Here is a 22323-nt window from a genome sequence, read left to right on the forward strand (position 1 = left end):
AATAACATGTCGTGAAACCCGAACACGACGAGAAACCAAATCATAACATCGAAAACCCTTCTGAGTTTCTCCAAATCCCAAGTACATACATTTGATCGATTTTGAAAATAGTTTGTTACGCTCACGTGAAGCTAGGTAAACATAACAGACACAACCAAAAACACGGAATGTAGAATATGCAGGAGGTAAGCCGTTGAGAACAAAGTATGGAGATTTACTGTTCAGAACGTTGGTTAGCATCCGGTTGATCAAGTAGACTGAATATAACATTGCTTCCATCCAGAAAGAACGAGGAACACTCATAGCTGTCATCAGGGTGTTGGCAGTTTCAACAATATGATGATTTTTTCGTTCAGCCACCCCGTTCTGTTGTGGAGTATCAGAACAGGCGGTCTGATGAATAATCCCACGACCCTGAAGAAATGTACGAAAATCGGTTGAGAGATATTCCCCCCTGAGTTAGAGCAGAGAGTTTGAACTGGAACCCGAAATTGAGTCTCCACCATAGAGTGAAATATCTTGAATTTTTCAAAAACCTGTGACTTTGAGTGCAAAAAGTAAATCCAGGTGTAACATGTGAAATCATTAATGAATATAACATAGTATCGTAACCCAGAGAGAGACATAATTGATGAAGGACCCCAGACATCTGTATACACTAGTTCAAATATAGAAGAATTTGTAATACTTAGAGGAAAAAGAATACACTTACTTTCTAAAAGATAAAAAGATGAACAAGAATAATCCAAATCTTTTTTATTAAGAGAAACGTTCCTTAACATGCCAGAATAAAATAACTAAATTAACCGATCGGAATGTGGATGACCCAGGCGAAAGTGCCAAAGTTTCCACAATTTATTTGCCGAACAAATATCTGATGAAGATGGAGAAAAGAAACAACGAGACGGAGTGACAGATGGATCAAAGTCCAGCACGTACAGACGACCATGCCGCCTACCCATCCCAAGTACCTTCCCCGTTGACAGATTTTGCACAAAACAATAGTTGAGAATAAATATGACTAGACAGTTATTGGATGTGAGTTGACCAACTGAAATTAAATTGGAGGAGAGGTTAAGGACATGAAACACATCACGAAGGTTAACTGGCGATGAGCAGAAGGAGAGAAAGTCAATGATCCAATGGACTGAATAGATAGTCTAGTGCCATCCGCAGTAGAAATAGCCTGATTTCCGGTGTAGGGACGAATGTCACGAAGATGGCATACAGCACCAGTCATATGATTGGAAGCACCCGAATCGAAAAACCATGTAGAAGATGGGAATGTACCTGACATATCGGCCTCAGAAAGGGCCTGAATGATTTGCTGGAGCATCGCAGGAGTCAAAGGTGATGAAAGACCTTCAACAGAAACAGTAGAGGCAGAATCACTAACAGACGTCTCGGAAGAAATAGTGGCAGTAGTAGTAGAAAGAGCACGACTACGACCACCACGTCCACAGTCGAAAGAAGATGCATAGGCACGTGTACGGCAGTCCTGAATACCATGACCAGTCCGTCGACAATAAGCGCATCATTCTTTGCATTGAGCGATAACATGACCCACCTTGTTGCAGCTGCGACAAGTCAAAGGAGTGGAACCACGCGTTGGTGTGGTGGTGGACACAGCAAGTACCATATCAGATGATCCCGGAGTTGAGGAAGGAAGAGAGAGAACTTTCAGTCATTGTTCATCAACCAATAAATCATTAATAACTGAATTCAATGAAGGAGTAGTGCTACGGTTCAGGAGAGCAGGCTCAAATTCCGGACGAGCTTCATAAGAAATTGTCGAACTTGCGCACTCTTGCGCATAGTTTGGAATATCTTATAGGCATGAGGAAATGTTGGATCCATCATAGCCATCTCTATCCAAATTGTGACAATTTTGGAGTAAAATGATTGAATACCATCATCACCCTGAGTAAGGTTAACGAGATCCTGTTCCAGGCAGTATAACCGGGCCGCATTACTCTGTTGATAAATTGTCTGGAGATGTTCCCACATTACTTTAGCAGTGCGATGAGGTGTGAGGCCAACAACAATGGATCGATTGACTGAATCGAGAATCTAGGTAATAATCCGTCCATTGTTCATTTCCCAATCAGATAATTTGTCAGCATTGTGGAAGTGGGGATAGGAACAGATCCATCAATTTGTCCTCACAAACCATGACCCTTGAGGAAGTTCTGAAAATGGATGGCCCATAGAGAGTAATTGGTACCATCAAAACTACATTGTGGGGCCTCTGTACGTGAGTAGTCCTTGTCCATTGATCTGAAGGAATGTAAAGCATGCAAGGAGTTGCAACAGAAGAAGGTTTAAGATGTACCGTACAGCAGGAGATACCCAAGAGATTGTAGTTTTTGAATCTGGCAGAATAGCAACAGCAACAGGGGCTCTGGATCAAAAAAGCTAGATCGGAACAGAGGAACGCTGGATCTGGAACAGAGGGGCGCTGGATCTAGATCTGGATCGGGATCGGGATCGGGTTCTGGATCTGGATCGGGATGAACAGAGGGGCGCTGGATTGGGTTCGGGATCTGGATTTGGTTCTAGATCTGGATCGGGATGAACAGAGGGGCGCTGGATCGGGCGACGCAAGTGCGCAGAGGGGTCGAGCAGAGGGACCAGACGAGCAGGTGTGCAGAGGGGACAAGCAAGGGCGCAGAGGGACCGGACAACGCAGGGGCGTAGAGGGACCAGACGACGCAGAGGGACAGAGGGGCTGGACGAGCAGAGGGGCTGGACGACGCAGGGGCGGTCGGATCTGACAGGTGGTGCCGGTTTTGGATCAGTGATGCTTTGATACCATGAAAACCGAGAGGAGCTAAAAGCTTTTCTGTATTTGAGACAACCCAAAGGGGTTGAATATATAGAGATTACAGTCATTTATATAAGGAAAATAATAAAATCAGAATCCTTTACCTATGGAAACGAACTATTTAAGGTATACTAGCTATACAAGATATGTGAGCCTATCTAACAGTAAGCGTTGCTGAAAATTCCCATTTGCCTTCCTTTCATATGGGTGCATTTGAATACTTGATTGAACTGAATTGCAATAACCCAACTCCATGTAGAGCGCAAGGCCAAAGCAGAAGCCATTCCATTTCATAATTTCAATCTTGGGGTTGGTTTGTGATGTAGAGCGTGTCGTGGAAACTTTCATGACCAAGATGGACCAGAGAAGGCCCGATCAGAGGTGGAAGTGATCAGGACCGTTAGAACCTTTAAATAGTAGGAATGAGTTTTTTGACATATTAGATATGATTTTGGGTAGGAGAAGCTACTTTAGCCAACCAACCCTCTACGTTGGATTTGCGAGATTCCATTAGATCGTCAGTCAAAAGTCCATTTTATTTTTGTTTTTACTATATATAATAAGTTTTAATTCGATCATAACTTTTAATCCTTTGAGTTTTAAGAGTTGTGCCCAACATGAAATGGGCTTAGAACAATTAGGAGAACAATGAGGTTAGGCCAAATTGGACATTTATTATTTTTAGCCAAAAACCATGAAGTCTAGTAAGAATCATGGCTGTCTATAAATAGTAAGTTTACTATTTATAGTCACATTTTTAGGGAGTTTGAGTCTAAAACTCCATCTTAGGTTTAGGTTCACTATTTAAAGGATTGTAATTTCAAATTTTTTTTTTATCATCAATCAATTTATTTCAAATTATTAGAAATTATATCTATTTTCATCCCTTATGAATTCGAGGAATCTCTGTAAGGAGTCCAAAGAAACTCTGTGGATTCAGAGTAGTTATCCCTAAGGAAGATGGTGATCGACCTCATCACGTCCTTCCCTGCGTCAATTGGTATCAGAGAGAGGATTCTCCTCGAACTGATGGCAACTAATGATGGAATGGACCAAAATCCTGTGGACAGTGATCTAAGAATTCGTTATCTATTGGGAAGAATGTAAGCTTTCCACCGACAGAGTCAGTTGACTATGCAATGGTTGCAGGCAACCCTCGATCGGATTGCGGATGTGCTAATTTCGCACCAAGCCCAAGGTGATACTCAGCCGCCCATGGTTGCTGTACGGCACAACCTCGATTTTCTTAGAGCACTTCCGGAGGTGAATCGTAAGGTTACCCCTGATGAGTCGAGCTCCAGTGACGAAGACATTGGTGGTGGTGTTTCCCGATGACCTGTCCATGGAGACGATCAATCAGATCATTCTAAAAGAGACTATCGAGGTAAGGCTAAACTTTTCAGTTTTAATTGCTTATTGCATATATAAGATTTCCTTAATTGGTTATTTGAAGTAGAACGATATCTTGATTACATGGACGTGCTAGAACATAAAAGGGTGAAATTAGTGGCATTCAAATAGTGTTTCTGCATGGTGAGAGCAATTACAACTTCACTTGCCCGACAGAACAAGGCGCCCATCTGATCATGGCCATAGATGATACGCCTTCTTCGATCACGATTCCTCCCCAGTGATTATCAACGTATTATTTCAGCAATACTAAAATTGCCGATAGAGGAATCGAACCGTCATAGATTACACCGAAGAATTCTAGCAGTTGACAACGTGGAACGACTTGTCAGAGATCGAATTGTGGAAGGTAGCACAGTTCATAGGTGGTTTACGATCGACAATTTAGGACCAAGTTCAGATGCACCTGGTCGGGCCTGTGGATGAAGTGGTTCAGTTGGCAGGTAGGGTGAAAACGTAGCTTACAAGAGTCCCTACTCGGCCTTACCCTTTCGACTTGGCCTTCTATGATAGGTCTCATGCCGAATTCACCGTTGGCTAAAGGAAAGAAACTAGTAGGAGGATGTCATCAACCTCTTACAATCGTAAACCGTGACAAGGGGGGGAGGGGGCATCTAGGCCTGTACATGACACCTACAATAGCAGGTCCGAGCAAGATTCCAAATCCTTATGGTCAGCCAAGGTCGAACAATTGTTACCACTATGGCTAACCGGGCCACTTATCAAACACCTGCCCTCAACGCCCCGCGGCCCACTTGACAATTAACAAAGGGGAACTGAAGGTGATGCAATGGAAGAAGGCCCTGGATTTGATGAAGATGAACAAGTCGCTGAGGAAGGAGCTGGTGATGAAGAATGATTGGCCGAGGATCATGGTGAATCCTTGGTCATGAGGTAATTATTGTACACTCTAAGGAATGAGGTGCACCCTCAACGGCACAATATATTTCGTACGTTGTGTACCATCAATGGCAAGGTCTGTGATGTAATTATAGATAATGGTAGTAGAGAAAACATCATCTCGAAAGTGATAGAGGACAAGTTGTGGCTACCTACAACAAAACATCATTCCCCTTACTCGACTGGCTAGATAAAAAAGGTGAACGAGACGAAGGTAACCGAACAATGCACTATCTCATTTTCAATCGGTAGGAATTATAAGGATTAAGTATTTTGGGACGTGATTGGCATGGAAGCATGTCATATGTTAATCGGTCGACCATGGCAATCAAACCGTGATACGACCCACCGAGGACGAGACAATGTTTACAACTTTATCAAGGATGGTCAAAAGATGATTGTAACGCCCTGAAAATCGGGGGTCGAGCACCAACTCGACTCCTGAGTTCCAACGCATCACTTATGCAACATAGATAATGATGATTGAATGTTGTTCATATTAGTGCATTAAACATGAGTGGGATTATACCAAAACAACATATCATACTCCAGAGACAGTTAAATTTTGCAAGCGGAAGACTGTGATAGATATATAAAATATATAAACTGTCGCAAGTTTCCAGAGTGTGAACATGTTACCAGGTTAAATATATACATGTATACTCCAAAAATGGACAAAATGAATATACATGGTGTTCCAAAAGTGAAAAATAACTAGTGTAATGGTATCTAATCAGCATCCCTGTAACCCCGTCGATCAGAACATGGTCTACATAGACCCGCCTGATAGCTGCATCTAAGAGATACCCTCCTCATCATCATAAAAGTCCGGCTCCACCTCATATGCATCGCCATCATCTGAAACTAAAACAGGGGTCTGGTTGGTGTGTACAACACCATCCCGTAACGTGGGAGTGAGTGATCAACTCAGTGGAACCATAGAGCAAAGGTTAACATGTTATCAATTCAGTCAAGCAGTAATGATAAAGCAGACATATCAGACATTCCTAGATACTCTTATTAATGCAAGGATGAAATGTAAGCATGATGTATGCCCTTGCCTACACTCCCTCGTGTGACACCATCTTACGGTCGCGGCATGCTTTCTTCCCTCTGTGCTCTCAACCCGGGGCACATGCAGTGCGATGTAATGAGCGTGATTACTGAGTTATTATAAGTCCCTTTCGTATAGCAGGATTGAGAATCTAAGGTACCTCCCTTATATCAATTCCTAAACAATGATCCATTCTAGGGTCGTCAGTCCTAGCAATTCTCATACGATATTACGGTTTCTAGGTTGCTGCAAAGGGCTTGTCACCTTATCAGTGCAGGCCTAGTGTACTCTTGTTGCTACGTAAGGGCTCGTCGCCTCTACGCAGTCTTAGCGTACGCTCGAGGTCACTATAAAGGGCTCGTCACCTTATCAGTGTAGGCCGACAGTTCGAATACAGTGTCCCATACCACCGTATTCAGCTCACGAGTCTGGGTTGCTCACTGGTCACTACGGGAGGCTCGTCACCCTAGCGTAAGCCGACAGCTTGACCACGGTGTCCCATACCACCATGCCCGGCTCATGAGTCTTAGCGGATCGAGGTACCAAGGTTTAAAAGGGTTTTCACTGGTGAGTTTGGTACCTTAGATTCAAGCAGTAGCATCCATACATGGTGAACATACATCGGGTCAATCGGGTTACTTGACGAGCTCGACTAGTACGAGCACACGTTGAGTTAATCGACATGAAGTGCGTAAGCACTCCTTGTGGCCTAACCACTGCCAACATCCCAAGTACAGCTCGGATTCATCGATCACGTCCTATGTGGCGAGACAACCTCAACCACCAAATCAGAACCTGTTACCGATTGCCTGGACTATTTCATAGTCCCAAACACATTCAATTACAACAGATAATCATACAAGCTAATCAGAACAGTAATGGATCAACAATTCCAATCATACAAGCATGTGAGCATTTGATGGATTTCAACTTAAACATGAATTCACACATAGGCAGTATCTAAGTAAAACAGACAAAGAATATAAGTTACATGGAGGAATCATACACATCGTTAAGGTAGTTGAGAATTTCTTCTCAATACCCATATAAAGTACAATTTATTACACACTTGTTCATTTAGACATTTCTACAAACACTTGGACTACATATTCCAACATATATGACGTATGTTGGTGATAGCACGTATTAGGGCAAATCCTTACACTAGGGAGTTGCCCTGTATACCACACGCATATACCCACGGCAGATAATCATGGCATGCATGAATCCGGGTTCCATATTCATTTAATCATTTCCACAAACACTTGGGCTACACACTTTAACATATATAACGTATATTGGCCGTGGCGTGATTTAGGGCAAGTCCTTTCGCTAAGGAGTTGTCACATATATAAAAAGCTTATATCCACGACAGATAATCATGTTAGGCACAATTCCAAATTCCATACGTATTCAAATATCACAACATATACATAGAATACACTATATGTCACATAGTTCATATATACTTGTAAAATGAAACAGACGACGCATTTCGCATGTAAAATAGCACCCACGTCAGTTATAAATCATTAACCGACATTGAAAGCTTTGAAAACCATAACCTATATGTTTATAGTCCGCACCTTTCGCCGGTAAACGCGTAACGGATTCGTTTTAGACACTTAGTCTTTGTCAACGGCAGAATGGCAACCTATAGCATGAATTAGGTTAGTTATTTCACCACTTACACTATTGGAATCCCTAAAACAGATTAGGGTCAGGTTCTCTTACCTAAGAACAGGATTGGTATCGCCCATATAGCGACACAGGAGTGGTGGCTAAGCACGTGGAGCGTCAGGGAAAGATCCCAATATCTATCTCTCACTCTCTCTCTCTCTTCCTCACTTTCTTCTTCTCTTTTCTCTCTTCTTTCCCTTAGGGTTTGTAAAATTCGTATGGTATATGAGAGGGAGTGTTTAAGGTCCTTATATAGGCCCAGGTTTGATGGGAATGGCCCCAGGGCCAACGTATACTTAGGTTATATACAAATACGGACTGTTCTAGTCCAACGGAGCACTTCTGGTGGCCCCTTTTCCACGTGCGGTCGGACTAAAGCTCCCTGACCATGGATCTAGGTCAGGCTGAGTTTTCGTTCCGATCGGGTTTACAGATCAGCCGTGGCGGACCAGTTTCAGTTCAACGGTCACGGGCACTCGATCAGGGCCACAAGTACATCGACATGTGTGAGACATTTCTCCTGATCTGAGGGTGTATTTGGGTCAGACTCTGATGATCTGAATCCTTATATTTGGCCCACAAGCGACACGACTCAGATTACTTAAACTTGGATTTTTATTTCTAAATATTTTCACGTTTCTCACACACTTTGCTATGGGCTCAAGTTGTGCATTTCTAGACACAATCAAGACTTGATTTCCGAGGGAGTTGTCAAGTCCAGTAATGCGGTCACATCCGTATAGTTTCGGGGTAATCGGACTTTCGACGTGCGGTCCAAGTCCGATACGGAGTTTCAAGGTGCTCCCGAGAGCAACTGGGTTTTGAGATGGATCCTAAGTTTCAAGATAATGTAGCATTAATGATTCTACATATTTTGAGTCTTGTAGTTCATATTTAAAGTAGTTCGAGCTAATTCTATTGATTGTTCAGTTTAGCACTTAACTAAATCGTGCCCTAATTACGATAGAATAAGGTCCTAGGGCAGTTCTACGCCCCTTTTTGACACTTTTAGCTGGTATATTATTTTAATTATTTTTCTAATAGTTCTTTATCAAGTCCACTTCATTCCTACCAAATTTCATTAGATTTCCTATTGTAGAAAATTTTTAAAAATTCCAGAAGTAGCAACTGTTCAAACTAATGATTTTCGAATAGTTGTCACAATGACCTATATTCAACTATATTAAGTATTTTATTATATTTTTCACTTATTTTTATATGAAACTAGACTTATCAAGCTTCAATATGGCTTTTGAATCACCTAAATCGGATTATAATGAGGGAGATATGACTTTTCAAAGTTGGACAAAAGTCGCAGAAATTTGCGAAAAGCGGACCGCCCGGCCCGCTGTACGGACGAGGCCTTGCCGAACCGGCGAGCCCCTCGCCGGTCGCTGGACTCTGGGGCGATGGCTCACCCCAGGGGCGATGTCCTCTCCCCCCCTCGGGGGGGTGCCGGATACATGTGGGACCCACCTCGGGTCCCCCCGAATTGTGTCATTTAGGCCCCCGAGTCCGTCGAGGCATTATCGGGTCTCATTTGTAAACTAGAATGAGTTATTTGACGTGTAATATATGATTTTGGGGGTAAGAAAAGCTAATCTATCTAAATAACCTATTTATTTTATTAGGTTCCAAAAGGTTAAGGGTTAAAAACCCATTTTATACATTTAGTTACTATTTATGGTAAGTTTTAGTTTCGGTAATGTTCTTCATCATTTATGCCCTAGGATTGGTGTGTATTATAAATGTGCTTAGAAAAATTTGAAGGATATAATGGTGAAAGGTGAGATTTCGAAGGAAAAGGGTTAAAAAGGGACTTTACGCTTTGGGATTGAGTTCTGGAAAGTTAATAAGGTGTTATGATCGATCCATTGCCTAAGGACATCTATTTTCAGGTTGGCAAAAAATCTGGGGTGTTACAATGATCCTTGCCCCTATGGCACCAGAGAACCACACCGAAGCTTGTAAAGTGGAGGGAAACTCCCTCTTGACCATTCGAGATTTCATGAAAAAATTCAAGAAAACCGACGAGGTGTATGCCATGGTGATAAATGGCGAGGAATCGAAGCCCTTTAACATTCCTCCAAGTTTAGGGTTATTGCTAAATGAATTCAATGAAATCTGGCCCAAAGAGTTACCTGATGGATTGCCCTCCATGTGAGACATCTAACATCACATAAACCTCGTCCTTAGGACTAGCTTGCCCAACCACCCTCACTATCAGAAGAGTCTGAAAGAGTATGAGATACTCCAAGGGCAAGTGGAGGAATTAATCTGTAAGGGTCTTTTGAGAGAGCATGAGACCATGTGTCATGCCAGCATTATTAACGCCTAAGAAAGATAGGAGATGGCACATGTGTGTCGACAGTCAGGCAATTAACAAAACTACCATTAAATATTGGTTTCCAATACTGCGGTATGCTTGATATGTTAGAAGGTGCCAAGGTGTTCTCTAAACTAGATCTAAGGAGCGAATACCATCATATTCATATATGACCTAATGATGAGTGGAAAATGACATTTAATACCAAGGAAAGGTTATATGAGTGATTGGTCATACCCCTCGGTCTATCAAACGCACCGAGCACTTTTATGCGTGTGATGAATCAAGTACCAAAGTCGTACATTGGCTAATTTGTGGTAGTATATTTTGATGACATCTTAACATATAGTCAGGGTGAAACGGAGCACATGGAACATCTCAGGCAGGTGCTACAGGTACTGGCAATTAACAAGTTGTACCTCAACTTGAAGAAGCGCAATTTTTTAACGAACAACTTGTTGTTCTTAGGATTTGTTGTGATGTTCACGAGCATCCGTGTGGATGATGAAAAGGTGCGAGCCATTAGGGAATGGTCAATCTCGACAAACATTCATGAAGTGAGGAGTTTCCATGGGTTGGTGACCTTCTATCATCAATTCGTATGGAATTTCAGTACTATAGTCGCACTCAATACAGGTTACATGAAAAAAAGCCCATTTTAGTGGACCAATGAGGCATCGATTATCCACAACACCAGTTTTGGTTCTTCCCAGTTTCGACAAGTTGTTTGAGGTTGAGTGTGACGCCTCATATATCAGAATTGGAAGAGTCTTATCATAGGAAGTCAGGCTGGTAACCTTCTACAATAAGAAACTCAACGAAGCCCGAAAGAAGTGGTCGACATATTAGCTTAAGTTGTACGCAGTTGTTTAAGCACTCTGACATTGGCGGCATTATCCGATTCAGAGAGAGTTTGTTTCTACAATGACAGCAAGCCTTAAAGTTTATTAATAGTCAGAATAATGTGAATCGTGTGCATGATAGATGGGTTGCATTTTTGTAGGAATTTACGTTTGTTCAAAAGCACAAGTCAAGGTAGTAGAACAAGGTGGCCAATGCACTTAGCCACCATGCATCACTACTTATTACGATGGGCAATGAAGTGGTCGGTTTTGACTATTTGAAGGAGTTGTATGCTAAGGATGAGGACTTCAAGGATGCATGGATGAGGTTCAAGAGGGTCATCCCAATGACCTACATATGCAAGACGGTTTCCTCTTCAAAGGGAATCAATTTTGCATCCCCCAAAGTTCTCTAAGGGAAAAGATTATTTAAGAGCTACGTGGAGGTGGCCTTGGTGGACACCTTACGTGAGACAAGATGTGGGCTTTTGTTGAGGACTGGTATTACTGGTTGCAATTGATACGTGACATGGGTAAAGCAGTGCAGCGTTGTCATGTTTGTCATACCTCCACGGGACGATCTCATAATACGTGCCTATACACCCCATTACCTATGCCTGACGACTCTTAGTCGGACTTATCTATGGACTTCGTGCTTAATCTCCCACGAACACAATGCGACATGGATTCACTATTCATGGTGGTAAATTGTTTCTTAAAGATGGGGCACTTTATCCCATATAAGAAGACCCTTGATGCAATACACGTGGCGAATCTATTCTTTAGAGGGGTTATGCAGCTACACGAGGTTCCCAAGACCATTACTTCTGACCGTGACATGAAGTTCATTAGCCACTTCTGGTGAACTTCGTGGAATCAGTTCAGTACGCAACTTTAGTTCAATAGTACCTACCACCCACAGACCGATGGGCATACTGAAGTTGTGAATAGCACGTTGTAAAACCTCATTCGATGTTTTTCTGATGACAAACTGAAGAAGTGGGATTTGGCCTTGTCTCAAGCAGAATTTGCATTCAACAACATGGCAAACCACTCGACAGGGAAGTCCTCATTCCAGATTGGTTATGGTGGAGTGCCCTACCACACACTTGACTTGGTCCCTTTGCCCAAGCCTCTGGTCATGAGCATTGCAATAGAACATATGACTGACTGAATTGTGGGCATTCATGCGGATGTGCAAGCCAAGTAGCATGCCTCAAATGACAAGTATAAGGAGTAAGCCGACAAGCATCGACCACAAAAGGTGTTCGAGGTAGGCGACCATGTTATGGTCCATCTACGTAATGAGAGATTTTCGACCGGAACGTACAACAAGTTGAAGAATAAAAAGATTGGGCTGGTACCAATCCTCTGAAAGATTAACGACAACACTTACATTGTTGATCTTCCGAATGACATGGAGATCTCACGTACTTTCAACGTCACGGACTTGATAAAGTATCATGAACTGAAGCGGGACGAGAACTCGAGGATGAGTTCTTTTGAAGTGGAGGGATTGATGTAGAGTGTGTTGTAGAAACTTTCATGACCAAGATGGACCAGATAAGGCCCGATTGGAGACGTAAGTGATCATGACCATGAGAACCTTAAAACAATCGTATCTCACAAAATCAGAATGAGTTTTTCGACATATCAGATATGATTTTGGGGTAGGAGAAGCTACTTTAGCCAACCAACCCGCTACATCGGGTTTCCCACACCGGATTTACGAGATTCCATCAGATCGACAGTCGAAAGTCCATTTTATTTTCATTTTTAGTATAAATAGTTAGTTTCAATTTGATCATAACTTTTGATCCTTTGAGTTTTATGAGTCGTGCCCAACATGAAAAGGGCTTAGAAAAATTAGGAGAATGATGTGGTTAGGCCAAATTAGACACTTATTATTTTTGGCCGAAAAACATGAAATCTAGTAGGAATCATGGCCGTCTATAAATAGTAAGTTTACTATTTATAGCAAGTCACGTTTTTAGGGGGTTTGAGTCTAGAACTCCATCCTAGGTTTGAGTTCACTATTTAAAGGATTGTAATTTCATTTTTTATCATCAATTAATTTATTTTGAATTATTAGAAATTATTTCTATTTTCATCTCTCGTGGATATCGAAGGAATCTCTGCGAGGAATCCAGAGAAACTCCGTGGATTAGTAGTTATCCCTGAGGAAAACGGTGATCGACCTCATCACGTCCTTCCCTACTTCAGTCTGTCATTATGAATGGAGAGAGCTTGTACAGTTTGGTGATTTCCACTTTGATTTTTAATTATTGCAATGCAAGTTGATTGAGCATCGGAATGCAGCCTAAATTTCTTATTATCCGATGTTGGTTTTTGTAGAAGTGCCTCAAACAATTAATATGATATTTTTAAGGCTGTGTTTGGATACTCAATTGAACTAAACTGCAGCAATTCAATTCGACATAGAGCAAATGGCCAATTCCAAGCATTGAAGTTGGACCTGAAGCAATTTTATGATTCGCCCTCTCGGTCTATTGCCAATTTGCCAATTTTCACTCCATTGAATTGAATTATCACAATTCAATTTCTATTCTGCATCCAAACACGGCCTACTTTTCTTATTACCTGATGTTGGTTTATATTGGAATGTACCTGAAACTGCGATCTTTATATTCTCGAAGCGGCTACCTTGCACCGGAGTATGCCATGCTTGGGCATCTGACGGAGAAGGCTGATGTATTTGCATTTGGAGTCGTTGCTCTGGAGATTGTAAGCGGAAGGCCAAACGCAAGCCAGAACGTGGATCCAGAGAAGATGTATCTCCTTGAATGGGTATGGCATTTAAATTTTCTTACTAACATACATCGGATATGAAGAGCCTGAAACTCAATTCTTTCATTTTGGAAAACACTACTACATCTCTTCAGAACCCAAAACTCTTCAATAGTTAGAAAAATTAGCCAAAAACGCATATTTAAGAGTTCAAACTCATCTAACATTAGTACATTTTAGTTGAATTTGGATTTTCTGGAGCCCAAACGAATATCCAAGATGTTTCAAGTCGAACCTTAAACATCCTGGATATTGTGTTGTGGGTGAAAAGAGAATCCTGGACATTGCAGTTCGTGAAATCCCCCTTGCCAAAATGCATGACTGATCAAATGCACATCCTTTATGCTGAAGTACCTTCCAGGATGCTGATTTTGGGTACATCCAAAACATTTCAAGTTGAACCTTAAACATCCTCAATATTGTGTTGTGGCGAAAAGGGCATCCTGGACATTGTGATTCCTGAAATGCGCGCTGCACCAAAATGCGCAACTGACATAAAAAATAAAAAATAAAATAAAAAAGAAATCCTTCCTAATGAATTATTTCCAGGATGCTGATTTGGAGTACATCCAAACCCAACCTTAAATATCCAAGACGTTTCAAGTCAAACCTTAAATGTCATGGATATTGTGTTGTGGGCAAATGGGCATCCTAGGCATTGTGGTTCCTTGAATCTTTTCCAAACACGCAACTGATCAAAAGAGCATCCTTTCTAATTAAGTATCTTCCAGGATGCTGATTTGGGGCGCATCCAAACGTGACCTTAACTACCTACATGAGGCACAGATGCATTCTCAGCTACTGATACAGGGCTCTTGAAATATCTGTCCCACAAACGCTGGGTATTTTCTATGCATCTTTAACTACATGTATGATTTAAATTACCAAAATCTTGAAACTAGAAGTAACCATTAGCGATCCATTAACAAATTCTACTAAGTAAAGCAATAGTCTTTCAAGGTGGAGAGTGGAACTCAGCATTCTCAACTTAGCTTCTGAACTGAGGAAATTTCTCTGCTGTGGGTGTTGGATCAATGGCCCATGAGACCCCTCTTGAACCTAGCTTTTCATGGTGGAGATACCAGTAATCCCCACATTGGCTTGTTAATCAAGCTTCTAATATCAGTTTGATTTTGCATTATTATTATTATTATTATTATTAATGTTAGTAATTTTCTAAAATAGTTAGGATCATTTCGCAAATGAGAGAACCATTTCACCTTAGGAGAGATCTGACCATTAGGATGGTGGATGAGTCTTTATAAAGGGGATTAGCAACCCCATTGCTAAAACAACAAGAAACAAGAGAGAAAAGAGAACCACTTACAGTCAGGAAGAGCAGTCTGCCATTGTGATCTCCAGTCTCATGGCACTCTCCTCCTCATTTGGGTGACGATCAACGGTCCTAGTCTCTGGATCGTTCAATGAGTAGCATGTTTCGAGTCTGTTCTCTTTCTACACTTAGTGAAATTATCTGTTTTTCATGTTTCAGCATCCATCTTAATGTTTTGCAAATAGTGGCAATCAACCTTGATTTGGTTGCGTTTGATTCTGAAACAATGATTGGAAGCACGGGTTGTTTCAGAACTGTCCAATTTCCTAATGGATTCTCAGTAGTGCTTCGGATTGTGAGAAGCACAAAATTGCACATCCACACAAACACGGCGGTGCCTATGCAATATTCACACGGTTCATCAGGTGGGCTTCATCACGAATTTCCCTGGCCTGAAAATGTGGTTTGTTCACTCATTAGGTACGCCACCAATGTACCCAGAAAGATAAAATTGAGCAATTAAAAGAAAATGACCAACAGGCTGTATTCAACATGCAAGTTTGGTCCACCCGATAGGCCGTCCAGCCTATTTTTGGGCCAGATCTTCTAGATTCTAGATAGTGGGGCACCGGCACAAGTGACCCACAGCTCGTTTCTTCTTCTTCTTCTTATTTATTTATTTGTCTGATCTGTTATATGACTTTGTAGGCTTGGTATCTCCATGAAAACGACCGCGCATTGGAACTGATAGATCCAACACTATCCGAATTCAATGAAGGAGAAGTGGCTCGGATGATTGGCATTGCTCTTCTATGCATCCAGGCATCACCGACGCTACGCCCGCCCATGTCACGAGTGGTGGCCATGCTGCTGGGAGACATTGAAGTGGGCACGGTCTCGTCGAAGCCAGGCTACTTAACCGGTTTGCCATCCAATGACACAAGCAGCTTCATGAGTGATGAAACTTCAAGAGCGTCAACTGGTATAAGCACCAGCAGCCAACAGTTCTCGTTGTCGAATGCAGGTAGCTCACCACTGGGCCCCACTGAGCCGACGCTGCACAAGGTTACTGGAAATGGACGGTGATGATCGCTTCCTATCTCTCCCAACATGCATAAATGTATCTGTATGTGTATACAACAATATATATTTAGACACCGGGCGGTTTGGTTATTGATATTTGAGACATTGTTTCCATTTACTTAGCTTGCTCTTAGTTTGTGGACGACTATACGCTCGCCCAATGCAGCAGCATTGAGTGATTTTGAACTAGCGTTGTTGGAAATTTTGGAGAGGAATAAATAGATTTTTTATTTTCAATTTTCAAATCAAGGGCTGTGATGAGACAAAAGATTGTCCCAAGGAGAGAGAGAGAGAGAGAGAGAGAGAGAGAGAGAGAGAGAGAGAGAGAGAGAGAGAGAGAGAGAGAGAGGGCAATTTATCTAGCATGTGCCAATGGAATCCGGGTCATTCATCGTCATTCATCAGGTGGGGCTGGCCATGAGCATGCTCTCGCCCAAAAGATTGGGCTGGTGCCCTCATCGGGGGGACCAGATTGCTGATCTTGCACTGCCTTCGCTCATTGTTTCATTTATTAATCATGTTTTCAGGCGTGCCCAAATCTGGGTTACCCTTTTGTTCATCCAGGTGGGCCACATCATGCTGTAACTTCTCCTCCATCAGATGATCCGAGCCATCTGATTGGTGTCTTGTACATGAATGATCATAACCAGTCGTCCGCATTTAACAGGGCATGGTTCAGATGGAACAATTATTGTTTTTGTTGTTGCAGAATAAACGTAAAAGCCTCCATAACATGGAGTCTTTCATGCAAACAGATAACCACCAAACATAGGAACTAAGCTAGCAAACTTCACTGTGATTGCGTGAATTCCAGATCGGAGCCGCTTATCATGTGGGCCACATTATATAGCGACCCCAAAACCAGAAGTTCTACTCATCAGATGGGCCACACTTGTGGCCGCTTATGCACAAACAAGCCTAAACAGAGTTTCTTATTTCTAAACCATGGTGTGTTTATGCGAACAGATGACAACCAAACAAGGAACAAACCTTACAACCTTCATTGCAATTGTATGGATTCCAAATTCAAGCCACTTATCATGTGGGCCCCACTACATGGTGACCCGAAGACTAGCCTTTCCACTCATTGGATGGGCCAGGCCGCAAATGCTAGACAAGTCAGAGCAGGGTTGTATAAATTTCTCTGACACGGTGTTTGTTCATGTAAACAGATAACGACCAAACAGAAACCAAGCCAGCGAGCTTCATTGCGTTTACACGATTTCCAGATCCGAATCGTTTATCTGTACGGCTGCAAATGCACATACGAGTCTGACAGATTTTTTATTTATTTTTCTCTCTAAAATAAGGTATACATTCTATAACATGTTGTGCTCATGCAGACTTCGTTGTGATTGCGCACGTGAGTTCCAGATCCGAGCCACTTATCATGCGGCCGCACTATATGGTGAACCCAAAATCAACCTTTCCATGTCGGGAAGTGAGTGTGAGCCCTCAAGATCTGACGGTCTACATGATATGGAACCTTCATGAAGCCAAATATTAACGCTCTAGATCCAGTGACCCGCCTATTTACTATTGGAGCAGATGGGTCTATTCACCCCTCTGATTCAACGGTATAGATGGCCCCGGATCACGATCTATGGTTTAGATCGTCCCAAAGACAAGTTAAATGGACAAACTATTGTGCACACTATTCCTCTCTATTTTACTCACAGTGTTTCTCTTAATGCATTGAATGAGAGAGCCTTATCTCCTTTTATAGGAAAAGATGGAATATGGATGAGACCAGATTATCCGGTCTTCTCCATATCTCCCATCCAAAATCAAATTTAAAATTGAATTTGAAAAACCAACTAAAAAGTGAAGAGGTCGGAAGAGGCCTAAATACATGGGACCCACCCACTAGTGATTGCTCACCAGTAGGCCCCACTGATCTACGTCCAACATTTTCCACTTAATCACATTGTGGGATAGGCACAAAGAATTTGTTCATCTAACTTGCCTAATAACAATCAAAACCAAACATCGCGATCATAAGAATTAGAGGCGTGGGACCAGCTGGATCACCGTAATCTTCTCACAGGTGTTAAGTACTAAGTGACCACCTAACTAGTACTCAATAACCCAAGTTTTGCAATGTATGTCCTAGTCCGCATAAACACACTGGATGGAGTTAACTCCCGATCTGGAGTACTCGGCCAACATACACACTTATCCAACTTATCAAGTTATTTTAAAAACTCGATTTTTCACAAACTTCGACTAAAACAAATTTAAAGAAATACTTTTATATATATATATATATATATGTATATATATATATATATATGTATATATATGTATATATATATATATATATATATCGGAAACGCTCACCTGCGAACCAGTTCGTACTTGTTACATACGAACTTTATTGAGAACCCATCATACATAATGTGGATCCAAAATCTGAACCGTTCATGTGAAGCAGCACCTCGTGAAACCCCCCGGGCCTAAGTTTTACTTTGATCTAAAACTTTGATGGCCCATGAAAAATGAAAACATTTTCCTCCCTTGATTTGCATTTCTCTTTGCTATGGCCCAACAGAATTTTAGATCAGGGTGAAAATTTGTCACATGGGGTTTCATGGAATTCCGCATCACATGGACCGTTCAGATTAGACACCCATGACACGTGTGCAAAGGTGCGCACGTGCGTAGGTGCGCAGGGGAGCATGACTCTCTCTCTCTATATATATATATAACTATTATTTGCAAAAGCCTAATAAAAACAACTCGATACTGCCGGTGGATAAGTCTTCAAGTGCATATTTATAGTTCTAGAAACTTCGTGTAGCTGTCACGGGATCTTCCCCACGTAGATGTGTAATTTAGAATCAACCAAGCCGCTTTCTTACCGTAACTGAGTCTGGCCAATCAAGGACCTTTCGTCATAATACACTAAAGTAGCGACACTCAATCTCATCCTCCTATACACAAGAGGAGGGTAGCTAAGGACACAAAGAGTCACATACGGGACTGGCTACTCGCACGTTGCAATAATTAGATCGAATCAAAGCAATCTGTAGGTAAAAAGTCTCAGCACGTGGCTACAATCCACATCGTAAAGTAGACAATACTAAGTGTATATCGGGTCTACAACACGCAGGTCATTTTACGTGAGGTACGACTCATCTCATAACCTCATAACCCGGTTATAAATTCAGGTCATAACATTGATCGCATGAAAAAGAATGGTGTGATTATATTATTCGACTTAATCAGTCTCATCTTAAATCTTTTTAAGATTGTAAGCGGATACGACTCACTCATATCCTCATCCTTTATTATTCACAATAAAGAAAAGTCTGTACCTCAGTGTATGAACATGGCGCCAAATGTACCTCTCTTGAACATTCAAGGTTGGTCAACCCGTGCGAGTGGGTGACCGACCTGCCGACAAAAAATAGAAATCCTACATGATCTCAAGGTAAATGTTGATGATCTACATACCTAATTTATCTTAGTGTTCAAAACTGAATAAATGGAATGTGTTATTCATTAACGAAAGATCAAAGGTACTAAAAAAACAAGTACATCATTCAAGCTTTCCTCAATCCCATCTGCCTGACATGAACTTGAAATAGATCTCTGACTATAAGTTTCGTCATGGGATCAGCCATCATCTCCTTAGTAGGAATATAGTTATAACATCTCGAAAAAATTCATATAAAGACCCGAGTACCGCCTCAGACAGAAATCACTAAGGACCAAATCCTTTAGAAATTAAACGAAAATTTATTAAGTACTAAACTGAATTAATCAGTAGATTAGCATGAACCGCTTTTTATACGAACTGCAAGACCCAAAGGTAGTAAAATCGCTAACGCTACATTACCTAAAAACGTAGGATCAATCTCAAAACCCAGTTGCTCTTGGGAGCACCTTGAAACTTCGTATTGGACCTGGACCGCGCGTCGAAAGTCCGATTACCCCAAAACTATATAGTTATGACCGCCATACTGGGCTTGACGACCACCTCGGAAATCAAGTCTTAATGGTAACTAGAAACGCACAACTTGAGTCCAGAGCGAAGTGTGTGAAAAACGCAAATATCTTTAAAAAAATGAACTCAAACTTAAGTGATTTGGGCCGTTCGCTTGCAGGCCAGATTTAAGGTTTTAGACCGTCAGATTCTGACCCAACTACACTCTCCAATCAAGGAATATTTTCAACACATGCCAGTGTACTTATGGCCCTGATCGAGTAACGATGGCCGTTGAACTGAAACAGGTTCTCCACGATCGATCCATAAATTCGATCAGACCGAAATCTTAACCTGACCTAGGTCCAACGTCAGGGGACTTTTCCCAGACTATATGCAGAAAACGGGCCTCCAGATGAGCTTTGTTGGACCGAAACAGCCGACTTTTAGCTACAACCTAAGTATACCATGGCCCTGGGGCCATTGAGATCAGTTCTGGGGCTATATAAGACCCTTTACCTACCCCTCTCTCATTCCATACGAATTTCAAACCCTAGGAGAGAGAAGAGAGGAAAAAGAGAAGGAGAAAGTGAGTAGAAGTGAGAGAGAGTTGTGGATTGCTACCAGGATTCGTTCCTGCCACTCCACGGGTTGAATCCCTTCACCCATATCGCTATTCCGGTGATTTCGACTCCGTCCTTGGGCAAAAAATCCTAACCCTAATATGTTTTAGGGATCCAAATATAGTAAGTGATGAAATAGCTAACCTATTTCATGTTATAGGTGGCCATTGTGCCGTAAACAAAGACGTAGTGTTCGAACTGAGTTCGATACGAGTCTACCGGCGAAAGGTGCTGACTATAAACGTTTAGGTTATGATTTTCAAGGATTTCAATGTCAGTTAATGATTTATGACTGACTTGATTGCTATCACATATGCTTAGATACGATGTTTCCGTGTATTACACATATATATGAACTATGTTGAAATAATGTATTCCATGTGTTTGCTTAGATGTCTGAATGAATATGGAATTATGATTTGTGCTTACCATGATTGTTGTTTGGGCATACATGATTGTTGTACGTGTGGCAACTCTTATGTGAAGGGATTTGCTATAATATGTGTTTTAACTAATTTATTACATATATGTGATATGTGTAGTCTAAGTGTTCGATAAAATGCCTGAATGAGAAAATGTTTGTTGAAATGTATTTAATGAGGGTGTTGAGATAGGATTCTCAATCACCTTAATTATAGCTACGGTTTCCTTCACGTAACCTATCTTACTACTACATATTTTGTGGATGAAACACCTATATATGATAACATATGTGTTATGTGTTTGTTGAAATGCTCAAATGAGATTTAAATTTAGATTGGTTGTCACATGTTGTCTTTTATTTTCACAGGTGAATGCTATTGTTTGGAAGTGCGATTGGGGCTACGATGTAGTCCAGGCAATCGGTAATGGTCTACTGCCGGTGGCCGAACTACTTTAGCCACGGCAGACATGTTCGAAGAATCTGAGTCGTACGTTGCTTGTCGACAGTGGTTAGGCCACACGGAATGCTTACGCACTCTATGTCGATCAATTCAACGTACGCTCGTACTAGTCGAGCTTGTTAAGCAACCTGATTGGCCTAAATGTGTGTTTACCATGTATGGACGCAACTGCTTGAATCTAAGGTACCACTTACCAATGAAAACCGTGTAACCTTGGTACCACGATCTGTCAAGACTCATGAGCCGGGCATGGTGGTATGGGACACCGTGGTCGAGCTGTCGGCCTACTCTGGGGTGACGAGCTTCCCCGTAGTGACCAGTGAGCAACCCAAACTCGTGAGCCAAATACGGTGGTATGTGACACTGTATTCGAACTGTCGGCCTACGTTAAGGTGACGAGCCTTTCCCGTAGTGACCTCGAGTATAAACTAAGGCCTAAGTTGAGGTGATGAGCTTCTTCATAGTGACCTGAACTTACCTGTCCACTGCTTTTAAATCAGGGGTGACGTTGCCCTATAACTTGCCTATCGTATGTGATTAACTAAGATTGACGACCCTAGATGGATCATTGTTGGGGTCAATGATATAAAGGGAGGCACCTTAGCTTTCTGAATTTGTTGTATGAATAAACCTAATTAAGTATTGGCTAACACAATCATGCACCACATTGCATGTGCTTTGGCGAAGA

General features: G+C 41.7%; 1 protein-coding gene across 3 annotated transcripts in view; it reads left to right on the plus strand.

Annotated features, from left to right (window-relative positions):
- The window catches only part of LOC131220911 (probable LRR receptor-like serine/threonine-protein kinase At1g56140), a 56410-nt gene extending 39965 nt beyond the window's left edge, over positions 1-16445 (plus strand). For all 3 annotated transcript variants that reach the window (XM_058215846.1, XM_058215844.1, XM_058215845.1), the window contains 2 exons: positions 13694-13844; positions 15826-16445. In XM_058215846.1, coding sequence (XP_058071829.1) covers positions 13694-13844; positions 15826-16203 — 529 coding nt within the window. In that variant the 3' untranslated portion in view covers positions 16204-16445. The remainder of the gene's footprint in view (positions 1-13693; positions 13845-15825) is intronic.
- The last annotated feature ends 5878 nt before the right edge of the window (positions 16446-22323 follow it).

Source organism: Magnolia sinica, chromosome 12, assembly GCF_029962835.1.
Source record: "Magnolia sinica isolate HGM2019 chromosome 12, MsV1, whole genome shotgun sequence".
Taxonomy (NCBI): domain Eukaryota; kingdom Viridiplantae; phylum Streptophyta; class Magnoliopsida; order Magnoliales; family Magnoliaceae; genus Magnolia; species Magnolia sinica.